General features: G+C 39.8%; 1 protein-coding gene across 1 annotated transcript in view; it reads right to left on the bottom strand.

Moving 5' to 3' along the window:
- ctnna1 (catenin (cadherin-associated protein), alpha 1) overlaps nucleotides 1–14,582 on the bottom strand; it is a 78,760-nt gene that overhangs the window by 43,802 nt on the left and 20,376 nt on the right. Inside the window, exon 7 of the mRNA XM_080502653.1 lies at nucleotides 12,064–12,267. Within this exon, the coding sequence (XP_080358779.1) occupies nucleotides 12,064–12,267 (204 nt within the window). The remainder of the gene's footprint in view (nucleotides 1–12,063; nucleotides 12,268–14,582) is intronic.

Here is a 14,582-nt window from a genome sequence, read left to right as displayed (position 1 = left end):
AGTTTTTTTTAAAAGAATGCTTGTGTCAATGTGGTTCAGCACATGCTCATAGGATGCCTACACCAACTTAAAAGTGCTTATGTAAACCAAAAATCGCTACACTTTTTGTTTGAACTCTTATTAATCATTGCATATAGTGATCATATTTCCAAAGCCAAGCACCTCCACTTTCCAGGTTAGTTTCTTTCCAGCTCCGCACTGCTTTTACTACTGCCCTTCTAATCTGTCTTTGCATGTTCAAAAATCAAAATTGAGTTGAATATTTCTTAATGTCATTTAGCAAACATTATGGAGGGACCTCATTTTTGATAACACGGAGAATGGGGATGTCTATGAAATTCCTATTAAGTTGTGTCAACCATTTGACATTTCACTGTTCAAGACTACGGTTGTACTTAAAGTGACTGGAAATCCACAAAATTTGTAGAAATATGCATCCCTTTGCACTCTGGCTCTTTGTAAATTGTTTCTGTTTCCTCTTGTCATCCTCTGGCCCTTGTCCCACTCTGCCTAAAAAATAATTAAAAGGAAAAAAAAAAGACAAAACAAATAAAATGAAAAAAAAAAAAGCAACCAATCCCCTCTTACCCAACTTCTTTGTGCAAAATGAATGCTTTTCTTCCCATTTTCCTTTTGTATTGTAATATGTACAATTTCATATCTGTATAGTGGATAAGATGTGCCAAACTGGAAAAAAAAAAAAACATTGTCCCCTCAAAACATATATTTTTTAAATAAAATGGTTATAATCTATGAAGTGTTTGCTAACTGATGGGTGACCACAACGTGTTTTGCTTTCACTACATTTTGGTTCAATACATGCATGGTTTGTCCCCCCAAAAAATGTCAGCAAACTAAATGAATGTATCAGAACATTGTGACATATTGCAATATATCTCCCGTTAGTTTATGGAAACGTCTCATTTTATATTCAAAGATGAATGTGTCAAATCACAAGGGATTGGTAGAATCCCAATACCGTTTAAGAAGTAAATCTGTTTTCAAGTCAATGCGATACATTTCCGAACAAGGTTGATGTTTATAAGATGAAAACGTCTACCAGTTGTCCAGGTAACGTTCGGACTTCAGCTTGTTGAAAACTTTTAAAAATCGAGAGAAACTGCCCATCACAAGTTTTGAGGAATCAAAGGCAATTCTTTAAAATAGCAGTTTTAATATTTCAACCAAAATAAGTGCGGAGACGACATTTCACGTTCCACAAGCAGAATACAATGTTTCCTCTCAATGTTTTAAAGAATTACAACAAATTCCCTGCATTTTGTGATTGCGTTCAAGATTTATTTCAGAAGCTGAATATTATTTGGGATGATTGCCTAAACTTCTTGCGCAACGGCAAAAATGGATTTTCACTACTTAAAACTAGATTTATCGGATCCAAGGGTAGCAATGAAAGCACAGTAACACCTACAGATGAGCAAACGGTCCCAGCAATCAAGTAAGATAAAAAAAAAAAAAAATTAAATAATAAAATGAGTCACAGAACATTCATTGCCCATTGGTTTTGAAACAGAGAGCAGTAAAAGGATATTTTAAAAATGGCGTGATGCAGAGTGGGCACAGCAGAAATTGGCAGGCTAATTTGAGTTTTTTAGCCAATTGAACACATGTTTGAAATAATTCTATTTAACTAAATGTTTTTAAAGCTTTTGGTTTCTATTACATAAAATGATGGCTATACATAGCAAGTGTCAGGTTGTTTGCTGAAATAAGAATCATCTATGATCTACTTTTACTTATTTTCAAATAACTGATGTTATAGATCTGATCACCGTGCATCACATAAAAACCACAAAACAAACAAACATGCTTTTTAACAACTCACCCTCTGTTTTACAGGTGAACAGATTCATAACCTATGTTGTAAATTATGTATTAAGCTGGATCGGTCAAAATATTTTCTTTGTGTCATTCCTGATAACCTACTCTCGGCACAACCACAATCCACTACAGAGCAGCAACAAATCAATAAGACAGACAAATTCATAAATAATTTGACTGACCTCATTGATTAGATTAAAACAACTAATGTCTGACCAGCTCCTTAAAAACCCTGCAGATAATCTGTACAAGCCGAGTAAAACTTATGTATGGATAGATTTTATTCTGTGTTGAATATTCTGATCAATCAATGTGCACTTGCAGACCAACTCTTTGCCAAACACTATTCCACTGGATTGACTTTACTAATTCCAGTATATACTCCGCAGCTGAGCTATAGAAATTGTAGTAGCTGTTGGAACATTTTTAACAAAAATGAAAGTGTTTGGTGACAAGAAAGAATGAACAGTTTCTGTAGTCGTTGAAAGAAACAGATGTAAACTTGTAAAGGAAGCCCACATGTTTGTAAAAATAAAAAAATAAAAAAAATCTTCAGACATCATAAAGAACTGAAGTCTAACAAGGGCGTTCATCTGTATGAGCCACTTCAATTTTACCTGCTCTTTTCTGATGAGGTCTACAGAAAGTAAGCGCCAGTAATTAACCTGCAGAGTGTACCCAAGTGGGGGAGGCACTAAACTGATGAGTCTGACTACATGGCCTCAGTAGTTTGCAGGGTTCAAGGACCCAGTACCCATGGATGCTTCACGTTTTCATTATGAAGTGTCCAATAATGCAACAAAATGCTTACTTGGAAGGACATATTGATCTGGACTTTCATCAGCAAATACCGCCTTTAATGTATTAATAGCACAACAAATTTAAAGCCATCATCTGATCACTGAGTGTAAACATAGAAAGATCTGCAGATCAAAAGCTCTAGTTTGAATGAACAAACTTGCAAATTGGTGAAACTTCCTGTTAATATGTCAAGGAGTGGGAGCGACGGCTTGCACTCTGTGCAAGATATTTTTAGGCTGCTTTTTTTCCTATGTCAAAGTCAGGGAGGGGGCTCATGCACGGAAATGCTACTGAACACCACAGCATCAATTTTAAAGCCATGACCCAATTTGTTATGCATTACAAACAACTATATTTGTATATGCAATTTAGGAGATGATACAACTACGATTAAATCCAGGACTGACCGACATGGAATTTGCAAACTGCACAATCCTTTAAGCAACCGCAAATTAACACAAAGTAAAAGATTAATGGCACAAAGTGCAGGGAAAGGAGTTATTCAGCTGAAAAGCATTAGAGCGCAAAAACATGAAGGCTAAAAATTTTCCAAGGATCTGTTATATCTTCATTATGTCGCTTGCCGACCAATATCAGCTGTCAAAGCCAGAGATCGAGCAACAATTTAACTCGTGCTTCTTCCTGATGAACTGCTAAGTTAATAAACGACCACTAATAAACATCATGGCAACATCGTTGCCTGAGAAACTGTCTTCTGTGGAGCAATAAGGCAAAATTATTATATCAACAATAAATGAACCACACCAAATGGTCACCTCTTGAATGTCTTCCAAAACTACGAGATAACAAATATTAGTGTTTAATGATGGTTTCTCACAGCTAATGAGCCGTTTGTTGGAATCAAGGCAGGAATTTGTGTGTGTGAAATCGGCATTGACTTTGATTGTGAGGGTTTTCTGAACATACTTCAGGTTTATCGCATTTTTAAGACTTGCAAATAAGGTGGAAAAAAAACTACAGCCTGGAGGTGTTAACGTGGGAGTGAAAAGTTTTTCAGCATAAAGCAGTCCAAAGTATTCTGCACTTTGTTTGAATGAGTGTATTAAGTTGAGTAACATAAGTATTGTAGTTTCTTGCTGAACCACCAGTCTGAGTAATTTCGTTTTGTTAATTATCTAAAGAAGTACAGAAATCCTAATCCAACATGATGAGTCAGTATCACATATGTGAACAATGTATTCTTGTGTTGCCAGAGTTATTGACAGGTCTGATGAAAATAAAGGCGCCCGTTACATCTAAGTATAGGTGCAAAGGTGTATGCATTTGCTGGATGTAGTGATGCACTTTGCCTTGCAGTTCGACACATTCATCACAGCTCAATCCACTTTGAGTCAGTCTGCCTTGCCTTTAAGTCAAAGTAATGCTCGGGTTAAACACACCTGCAAATTAAATTTTCATAACCTGCTGTCCGTCATGTTCAACAGCATTTGCGCCACTGACTGTGGGAGAAATGCTTATTGGATTAATCACTCCAATAAACAAATCCAAAAGGTGTAATGTATTGATAACATACAACTTAACTGACTGGAAAATGCGATTTGACTGCACTACACCTCACCTCTTATGGCAATTGCTTGAAAGAAATATCCAGCTGCTGGCACAGTTAAAAGCCGATCCATACTTTCCACATTGCTTATCCGCAGAACACTTTGACTTGTGGGCAGACCAAGGATGTGCAACGACTGCATCCATACTACACTTCTGGGTTCACTTCCCTGGCGTTCCAGACGGTAACATAATGTAACAAGCCCGAAAATATCTCCACTTGTCGTGGCCAGCCTTCTACTCCTTTCCAGGAGTTCCAAGCCATCTGGCGATCTTAATATCATTTTAAGTTGCAATTGTACAGACGGGGATACCGGTGGATCTCCACACACAAGCGCATAGCGGACGTGGTATGGATTGGTCTTAACTCACCACATTAACTCACAATATGGATATTCAAAACTTGGCCTGACAGTGGGGGGGGGGGGGGGGTGTTAATCTGCCAATCACTAAGTCTGGAATTCACCAGTTAAACATCAAGGGCAAGGTCTAGGAAACGTTGCCTGAGGGGCTGTTGCTGACAGACTAGTGTTTTATAGAGGCTGTAAATATAGGAAAAGCCCCGGGGACACTCAATCTTTTCCCCTTTACATCGTTGAATGTAATTTGTTTTAATTATGCATTTAGATGAGATTACCAAGAGATAATGTGAACTCCCCTCACACTGGTCTTGCTTCAAGTGACGCATCTTTGTGACGTCTTGTTTTCACACCATTGATAAATTACCACGGCTGCCTATTTGTTGTGTAACAGATTGTCCTTGAGGTTTATATGCACAGGTTGAACTCAAAGCTACAGTAACAAGGAAAATGTTTCTTTTCTTAAGTAGGAATCCTTGAGGCTTTTTTCATTTTGGAGAGATTGAGAGCCTCAATCTTAATGGATCAACAAAATGTTTATCCAGGTAAACGTGCCATACATTTTTAAAGGCACCATGCACAGTTTGAGTCTCAAGTAGAGTATATAACCCATTGATCTTTTCATCAGGTTGAGTATATAGAGCGGTAATAGTGGAAGACTGCTGAGCTGTCAGTTGACCAGAAGACACTTGCCATCACTATACATGAGGACAGGTGGCTGTCAAGTGCTGGATCAAAGCAGAATCATGGAAAGGGCAGTCAAAGGTGCACAAGTACCGGGAATGGCTGCAACCTTCAGAGGATTGACCGGTACAGCCCACTGAAGATGATGTAGGAGGAAGTTCACAACAAGTGGGCTGTGTCTGGAGTCAAAGCAACAACAGCTACCCCACAAACGGGTGTCCAAGATCGAAAGGGTGTTTTGGCCGAATCAATCTGGGTCATCACTGAATTGACACCAACGTTTCCCCAAATTTGAAGAGATTCCTTCAAGCTGTACCTTAAGGAAACATAAGGAAGCCCTGTGTGGATGAACAACCTCAAACCATCAGTTTGGCTGAATCAGAAAAAAAAAAAAACATTACAGAAATCCATTACTGTATCCGTTAGTTCTGTAGCTATGGGGAGACGATGTATTTACAGCCTATGGGGATGATGTCATACCTAATGTTTTGTAAAGCTAGACAGGGTATGAGTACTGAGGTGAAAAGCCAATTGATGGAGCTGCGAACTTGTTTTTAGACTTAAACTATTCAACATTTTGTTGCGGGTTATACATAGCTAATGAGGTGAGGAGGGTAGATAGTCCAAAATAAATCTATTTAAAATGAGAAACGGCTATGCAGACACAGAGAAATGGGGATAAAGCACAATTCTGCCGTTCACTGTGGATGCCTGAGGCAAAAAAAGACAGCAAGGGCGAGGGAAAGAGTGAGCTGTCGAGAGAGAAAGGGACACAAACAGAAATAGAAAGACTGCAAAGGAGAAAATGTGAATTAAGATTCAGCGAGAAGAAAGCAAAGTGCAAGAGGAAATGCTCAGTTGCGCAAACTGGAAAGACGGTCGAGGCAGAGAAACACACACAGGCAAAGTGAAAGGCAGCAGTCCGTCCGTGTCGCTTAGGTATGGCCTTTTCATGCAGGTTGAAAATGATAATGTATCATATCAAGTTGAGGAAGTTTAAATGTCAGTAGCTGTATATGTCAGAGCATCCGAACATCAATCTCAGACATGAAACAAACCCCTGACAGACGTAGGGAACAAGGGATGCATTATTAATGAAAAATGGCAGAAGCAGTTACACTCAACACGTGCCATGCCAAACTGTCATGACAATATGGAATAATTGAGGTCACATGTGGCAGTGCTGGGCCTACATTACCCCCGCCCACATTTCCACTTCACTTGCTGAACATCTCTGAACTTGTTAAATGATCATCATTGACAATGTGCATAATCTCCGTTCCAGGGATTTAAAGTGAAAAAACACAACACTGGCTCATTCAAATATACAGCAACATTTATGTGTTCGGTAATATTTGGCACATTTCGGCTTTCAAAACTGCAACGTCAGCCTTCTTTTTCCTGATAACAGCAGATCGTGTACTGCGGCGTTTTCAATCAATGGGCCGCATCAAAATTTTAGCTGTTCTCATAGAAACCACTCAGATATGTTCGGTAGGCTTTCCCAAAAAACGTATTTAATGTTTAATGTTCACCCACTAAGTTGAGTGTGGCACCTCTTTTAGGAGTTCAAATTACCGACGCATTTCATTGCAACAGTTACGACCTGTCTGACTCAACTTAATAGAATAATGCCTTGCTGCTAATGAAACAGAAGCAAGAAAAAAAATATGCAGATTTTAACAGAGCATCATCAGATAAACAGTTGTATTGAGGGACCATGTGGGGGGGGGGGAAGCAAATCTTCTCTTAAGGGCCACACCATACATCAAACTCATTTCTACCCATTAACAAATCTCTCTATAGGAGTCAGTACGTTTCATGGTTTTGTTAAGAAACTTTTTCTGTTCAAATTCTTACATTTCTCTACTCACTTAGTCTGGCAGGAGCAATTTAAATTGTACCCCTGAACTAAGTGATCTACACACCAATCACAACATTGTGCCTCTTAAAATTACGAATATGACAACTTCTCGTTAAAAAATAAATAAAAGTTGACATTTTGCCCACATTTCTAACTTGTATTCATCCTGTTAACCAGCAGCAAATAAAACAGCAGGAACCATCTACACTGAAACAAATTAAAGTTCCCGTTTTAAAGTAAATACAATCCAGTTGTATTACAAGAGTCAGCGAACATTTTCATTTGATTTAGAAGATCAGCAATTTCCAGGTCTCCCTACATTCGGCTATTCAGTTCTATTCAGGAAAATTGAGAACCTATGTTGGCGCCCACAGATGGATCCTATCTCCCAACAGCTCCGCTTGTAAGTCTAACTAAATACGTCCATACACAATTAAAGGAAATTGGCCATTTCCAATTTTTTTTTTTAATTCACCAGCAGGTATGGCAAAACAAACTTGGGGAACATCGTTCGTTTCTCGCAGTTTTCCATTTTTAATTGCACGCAATACTTGTGTGGTTCATGGAGTTTGTCACTTGTCAAATATGAAACACAAAAAAGCACAAACAACGACCAATCTTTCAGTCATCAATTATGCACATGTTGGATTACCAAAACAAAATTGGGACATTTGGTTCCTTTCCAGTTTGTTTTGGGGTTTTTTAGGTTTCTGTCATTTACTTCACAAACTATTTGGCTCTCTCCAGTCCAAAGCAGTCCATCTTAATGACGGACAAACATTGTGCATTGTACGTACATGCAAAGATATAGTATATTTTGTACTGGATTACATCTCTCAGTTGTCTAGAGGCCTGTGGCAACAGGAGACTTAATTAGTGCAAACTTGTTGAGAAACGGATTACGCCGGGTTAGGAAACTCGTGAGTGAATGGCTTTGGGAAAAGCCTAAATTGCAATCCTTGAAAATCACGGCCTCAAACATGAGAATTTTGTCAGTCAGAAGAGAGAGGAAGGAAAATGGAAAGGGGGTAAACACAAGATGTAGCTGGAGGGAATGAAGAGACATGAGGGGTAGAAGAGAAGAGGAGGAGTTAGGACGCTTTCCAACATCTTCAGCTGCGAGTGTAAACCCATATGCTGCAATGGCAACACATTGCTAATGACTTGCACTGCCCTATCTAGAGAGAGAATTATATACAGCCAAAATCAGGGTCATCAGGCTGCGTGAAGCATATTACTCATTTCTAAAATCTGTTAAGTATCGGCCTGGGGTGTATAATCTGCTCAAAGAGGGCTTTGAATTCCCTGCATCAAACACACATTTCACTACAGTTTTGCAGCTCTGCCGCACAATGACAACCCAAACATCCTCGCCAGGCCACTGGGGGTTTGTACAGTCTGCCACAATTGATAATGGACACAGCCAGGTTACCGGTCATTGTCTACAAGTGGTATAAGGCACTTCCTCCATCACCTCACAAACTCCATGCCACAGCTCTCATGGGCAACATGCGGCCATTACGGGCACGGTGTCGACAATGATGTATTATGCAAGTCATCTGTTTTCTTCATTTAGCCAAATGAGTAGTCCCATCCCTGTCATGTCCACTCATCATCACTGCGGAGACGAGACGTGGTGCCCTGTAAGTTCTCAAATCAGACAGAGTCTTTTTGAGTGACACAGAGAAGTCTAGTCAAGTAGAAAAGTGGTTTTAAAGCAAATCAGAGATGCTGCATGAATGATCTGCACCCTGAAATAACCTGGCAGGGAGGACAGAGTGAAGGGGATCATGTCTCTTGTCCAGGCATTGATGTGAAGGTATTGAGGCAGGACAACGTGTACATTTATTTGACACATGACTGTTATTTTGTTTGCCAAAGCCCTGGGAAAATAGATATTACCACACAACAAGGGCTTTGTAGGCAATCACTTGTCAACTCTATTGTCAGGCGTCACTGACTGTGTTGCTGTTAACAGATTAACAAAGTGAAAGCTACCCAACTCAACTGATGATGTAACAGCAGTTCAAAACAATGTCTAACCTAAGAGATTACTCGACGCTCCGGTCTACCATTTTCCATAAACAAAACCTAACAAAAACTCTGGCTTCATCTATTGTGCCATTTTTGATATCAAATATTTGCCCCGAGTCAGTTGGTCCTGCAGTATTACCATAATCCACTGCAGCACTGCAGTTAAGAAGCAGAGCATGTCAATTTAGTTTTTGTCAAATACTCGAGTACAGAGTTGAAACACCGTTATCTCTGGCCAAGATGTTGTGCTTTTGGTCCTGTGCTTTTGTTTGTCTGTTTGTAGAATCCCTCAAAACCTTCTTAACAGATTTCACAGACACTGCACAGAGCATTAGGCCAAGGGCCAAGAAGACAGACTACTTTTGTGTACAGACAGAATGGCCATTTTCCCCAATCACTAAGCAGGCAGACTTAGGCTATTGCCCAGTATTGTCTGATGGTAAACGACCTCATCCAACTGCTGTGTAGTGGGTGTGAAACTTTGAGTAGGTAAAGTTGGGTTTTATAACAACTGTCTGATCCTTCATTCAATATAGCCACAAGACGACCATACTCATCATAAATGAAAAGCACAAAATTGAGCACTTCGGGATTCTTACTCTCGAAGCCATACAGACAGATACACTTCCAAGTTGGATGGTAATAAATAAGGCAATGCAGCAGCAACGGTTTTTCTCTGGGTCGGCGACTCACTGAAACTGCAGGTACACCAGGTTTAGGACAGGCTCGTCAAAGAGAATGAAAAATTAAGGATTTGGAAGAGGCTCCGGGGGAATACAAGGCAGAGAAAAATCTCAACATGAAGACAGAAAAGACAAAGAGCTTTGTGGCTGTTGCTGATCGCACAAACTTTCAGAAAAGGTCGTTTCAATGGAGCACATCTTAACGTAACAGTCATGTTTGTAATTTCAAGACAGATGCATTCAGATTCTGAGTTTTACTTAATACATGAGCAACCCAGATGGCAATTTGAAACAAACAAAATACTGTTTAATCGATTTCCTTTTCAACTTCAGATGTTTGCATCTTTATCTACAGGCCAAGTTTCTCATTTTAGCTTTTCTGTAGTGAAAACTGAAGTTTATGCAGAAGAGATACAATGCCTTCACAACTTCCCTGATTCTTTCATTACACTATAAACAGTGCTCCTTCAAAATGAGATTTTACTTCCAAACTGCCTTCACATGTGATAAAAACATCGAGGTAAAATCTCAGTGGATTTGGAATCGGCATCAAATTGAAAAAATGTTCCTGTCACACAATTCATCACCAGCTGAAGTCATTCATCTATGTCCTGAAACCACCAGATAATACCATGTTTTGTTTTTTCCAGGCCAAATTTATGATATCTACCGTCAGCAAGGGACACCAAATTTTTTATGGCATTGGCAGAATAGTGGAAAAAGATGAAATGTGTGACAACTCGGCCTGCAGCCATATTTCGTGCTCACAACAAAGCACTGTGTTTAAGTAACGCAGCAATTGTTGTTATGACCTTTGATGTGATTTTTGTGGCGGGAAGAGCTCTTTTGTCGTCGTCAATAAATACACTGATCACATTCAGTTACCATGTACATTTTTTGAAGAGGGGGTAGATAGCCATAGCCACGAGACGCCCAAAAAATATAGTGTAAAGAATTTTTTTTTTTTTTTTTTTAACTCCTCAGAACACAGCTGATGATTCAAGCCTGGTCAGAGTGAAGACAGTCACTAAGACACATCAGCTTTTATTTTCCTATAGCATGTGAGTAAAAAAGCCCTCTGTAGAAGTGATCCTCTATTGTAATAACTATGTTTGCATAGATCGTGCGTCTCCTCTGTCCTAATAGCTTCAACAAAACTGATGCCTTTTTTGTACCTGTGCTTTCTCATTAAAGCAGAGTGGAAAAAGTTCCAGTGATTTCCACAAATTTGTGAAAATACGAGGCATACTAAGCTGTTGTAGCATTTATCTGATCCCTGATCAGATTAACTACATAATGATCTGTGTGACTGAGAGAACACTAAGCTGTGTGGGTGACGGAGCCGTGTGAATTTGGAACGAGAGATGACGCTCGCCTTGCCTGTGGTTCATAAATTACGAGAAGATCTTACTTGTGGGCTTATACAAGTTAATATTAAAATAGTTAAAAGAGTAGAATAGAGTCACGGTATGTAGCCTTTCAAAACAAATCCAGACTCATCAAATTTGTAGACTGGCCAATAGAAATTGCTTGCCAAAGTTTTAGAGTTTCAGACCCCATCTGAAATCCAACAGGATACAAAGACTTGAAATGATGAGTGTAAATTGAGACATCCAGCAGTGTCCAACTGGCCATGTCATTTCAGAGATTCGCTGACCATATAAAAGTACAACAGCAGCGACAACACCCAACATCCGGATTAGGGAGCGCCACAATACGGCAGCTTAAAAGTCTAACCAGATCAAACAATGTGCCAGTCCACATCAAAACCACTACGCTCCCACTTCAGCACAAGTCACAGAGGAAATTAAGCAGTGCGCCGAGGCTTCAGTTTCCCCTAAAGGCTCCCCGGGGAAATATTGGGCCCTGGATTGAGCCTCCCACCTAGATCTTCTGCTTTCTTCTTTATACCCGATCTCTCCTATCAAGGAGTTATTTTGTATCAAACTACCTCTCCCACACATACCTGGAGGCAAGCTCAAGTAACTACTGATTAGGACTGATTAGAATTGACCACACAAGTAAATATTGTGTAGGAACGCAACTTATTCAACATTGTAGGCATCAAAGACAAACTGGCGTACCATTTTCTCAACGGATTTAGTTGAAAGAGTACGTGCAGCAAGTTAACAGAAAAATGAAGCCAATTAATTCTGCGGTGTCTTTTTTGACCTTTGAGAAAAGTTTAAGAAGGTGTCGCAGGAAAGAAGATGTAAGAAAATTAGACACCTACATTGCCCATATACTCGGACAGAAGGTCCTGAAGAGCTTGGCGCACAGAGTTGCACTCGGCCACGATCCGCTCCCTGCGGTCATCCCGTGTGCAGGAAGAGTCAGCCATGAGGGCAGCGCCGCTGATAATGCTCTCCAGGCGCTCCTCCAGGGACGGACGGAAGCGCTCCTCGCTGAATGCCAGGGGGTCCACGATGATTTGTTTCTGTAACGAAAGGGTAAGAGGGGAAATTACACAGGGAGCAAAAATGTGCAAAGAGTCGCCGTGGTACGATAATCGCTTCTCCTCCAAACCCAGAGAGGAAAATCTGGCAGAGAAGGGGACGGATGATTCGACAGATTGACAGGTCAGCTCAAAAAGCCAAAGCAAAGAACGGTCAGACCCAATATTTGTATGATACAAGCTAGTGTGCTATACAAAGACAACATTGAAACAGCTGAAAATTTACTTGCACAATGTATATGGGAATATAAAAGGACTTGCTGTGAAACTTCAAAAACTGATTAAAGCAATGGTGATTTGTGAAGTCTGAGTTCTAGGGGATTAACAGTCCAGTATGAAAGAATAAAGCACAGTCCCCCTCAAGTCTTAAATTCTGGCACAGCCAGCAGGATCTTGTCCGAAGAATTCCGGCTGTGCACAGGTAGATATGAGAGAAACTCTGAAATGTAGTTTTTCTGCTCACTATGAAAATCATTAGAAATACCCACTACCAATTGTTGCAAGATGAAAGCTATGAGCCGTTTGATAAATACAAGACAAAAGCAGTGTCTGCATATTCAAAACACAAAACGAGGTTCAATTGTGGATTTGTTTTATGAGAAACTAAAATTGGATAAGCATGCTGAAGTTGGGATCAAAAAACATTTCAAGTTGCTAATCAAACCACAGTCGTGATGTTTGTGGTGATGACAGTGAAAGACGATTTGATCAGTGCACACAGGCTTTGTGGACTCTCGTCAGAAGTTATGTTTGTGGGATTTGTAGATATCCAGTCTTTCATGTCTGCCAAACATTTAGCCGGACAAGGGAGACCAGAGGCATCATTAGGATCTACAGCGGGAATATTTCGCCATCATCTGCATTGTTAGAAAAGCAGCACATTGACTCTGCCATGACCAAGGGGGAAGCTTGAAACCTCAAACACAGCCTGGCTCTGAAATTGTACCATTTGACCACCTCACATTTCAATTAAACTAGAGACAAGACAAGTTCACCCAATGACGAAGGCAAAATATGCATACACGTGCTTCAAATGGTTCTAAAAAGTGTCTTGGATGCATCCATTCAATTATGAGGTCCATTCATCAAGACACAATGATCTGCCGTGTCAAATGGTGCACTCAAGCCACGTCAAATGAGAATGGAACAGTTTCCAGCATCTGCCTTTTGTAGAAGGCCATTTGTATTTCTGCGGCTTTCTTCAAAGCTTGGCAAGACATTTTTCAAAAAAAAAAAACCTGTGATTTTAGACACTTTTCAGAAGTTGTAAGGAGACTGCCTTTTTCTGGGATTTTTGCAGTAAATGGTGGTTCAAAAAAACAAAAAACCGAAAAGAAAACTGTGCTGTCGTTTGAGTGTTACCAAGGTAAAGTTTCTTTACAAGCACTGACATTCCACCTTCTTGTTGTCTCTTACATTCACAGATAGTTTCATTGAGACCTGTCCCATATGTGCCTTCTCTGGGTACACCGATTTCTTGAGATTTCCTGAGGTCAAAAATGCAAATGTATGTTTTATTGAAGTTGAGTCTCAGTCACTAGTTCAATCAAACTTTAACTACAATTTGAATGTTCTTGTATGCAGTTTTGAGGGTTACCAATTAAGCGTGCATGCATGTTTCTGGACGATGGGAAAAGCACAGAAAAGCACGACAAGGAGTCGAACCAACATTCTTGCAAACGCTAATCATGACACAATCATGTCATTAACTCAAGTCAGTCAAAAATGATAAAGCAACAGAGGCAGTAGGATAGTTCATTTAAGACTCTGGATGAAGCTGCGATGAGTCCACAGAAGGCAGCAGCAGCAGCCTCACTGCCTTGCAGTGGGTGAGATCAATTTCAGACAAATAGCAGGCCCTGAATATGTAATTACACATCAATAAGAAGTTGGGCTCAAATGTTTAGGAAAATTACCCAGTTTGTTGATTTTTATAGCTAATAGATAGTACCAATACACGCCCTCAGGCTGCCTTTAAAAAAATACATTAAAAACGAGCTGCTCTGAAGCTCTGTTCTCTCTCATAATGCCTGTGGCAATCTTCATGTGGCAATCACACATTGCCACATGAAGAACTGTTCTTTTCAAACCCAACTGTAAAACTGAATGCAGAGAAGGAATTATTCATTATACGGGAAGAGTTTGCCACATCTAACAGGAAACATTGCACAAACAGGTGATATACAGAAGTCATACAATCAGTTAAGAAAAATGAGGCTGGATTCAAAGCATTGGGAATTATTCACAGTAAGGATTTATAAAGAATCCAAGTGGGCGTTTGGATCGTCCTTCATCCT

This window comes from Blennius ocellaris, assembly GCF_963422515.1.
Source record: "Blennius ocellaris genome assembly, chromosome: 9".
NCBI classification, from domain to species: Eukaryota; Metazoa; Chordata; class Actinopteri; order Blenniiformes; family Blenniidae; genus Blennius; species Blennius ocellaris.
This window is presented reverse-complemented; position numbering and strand designations above follow the sequence as displayed.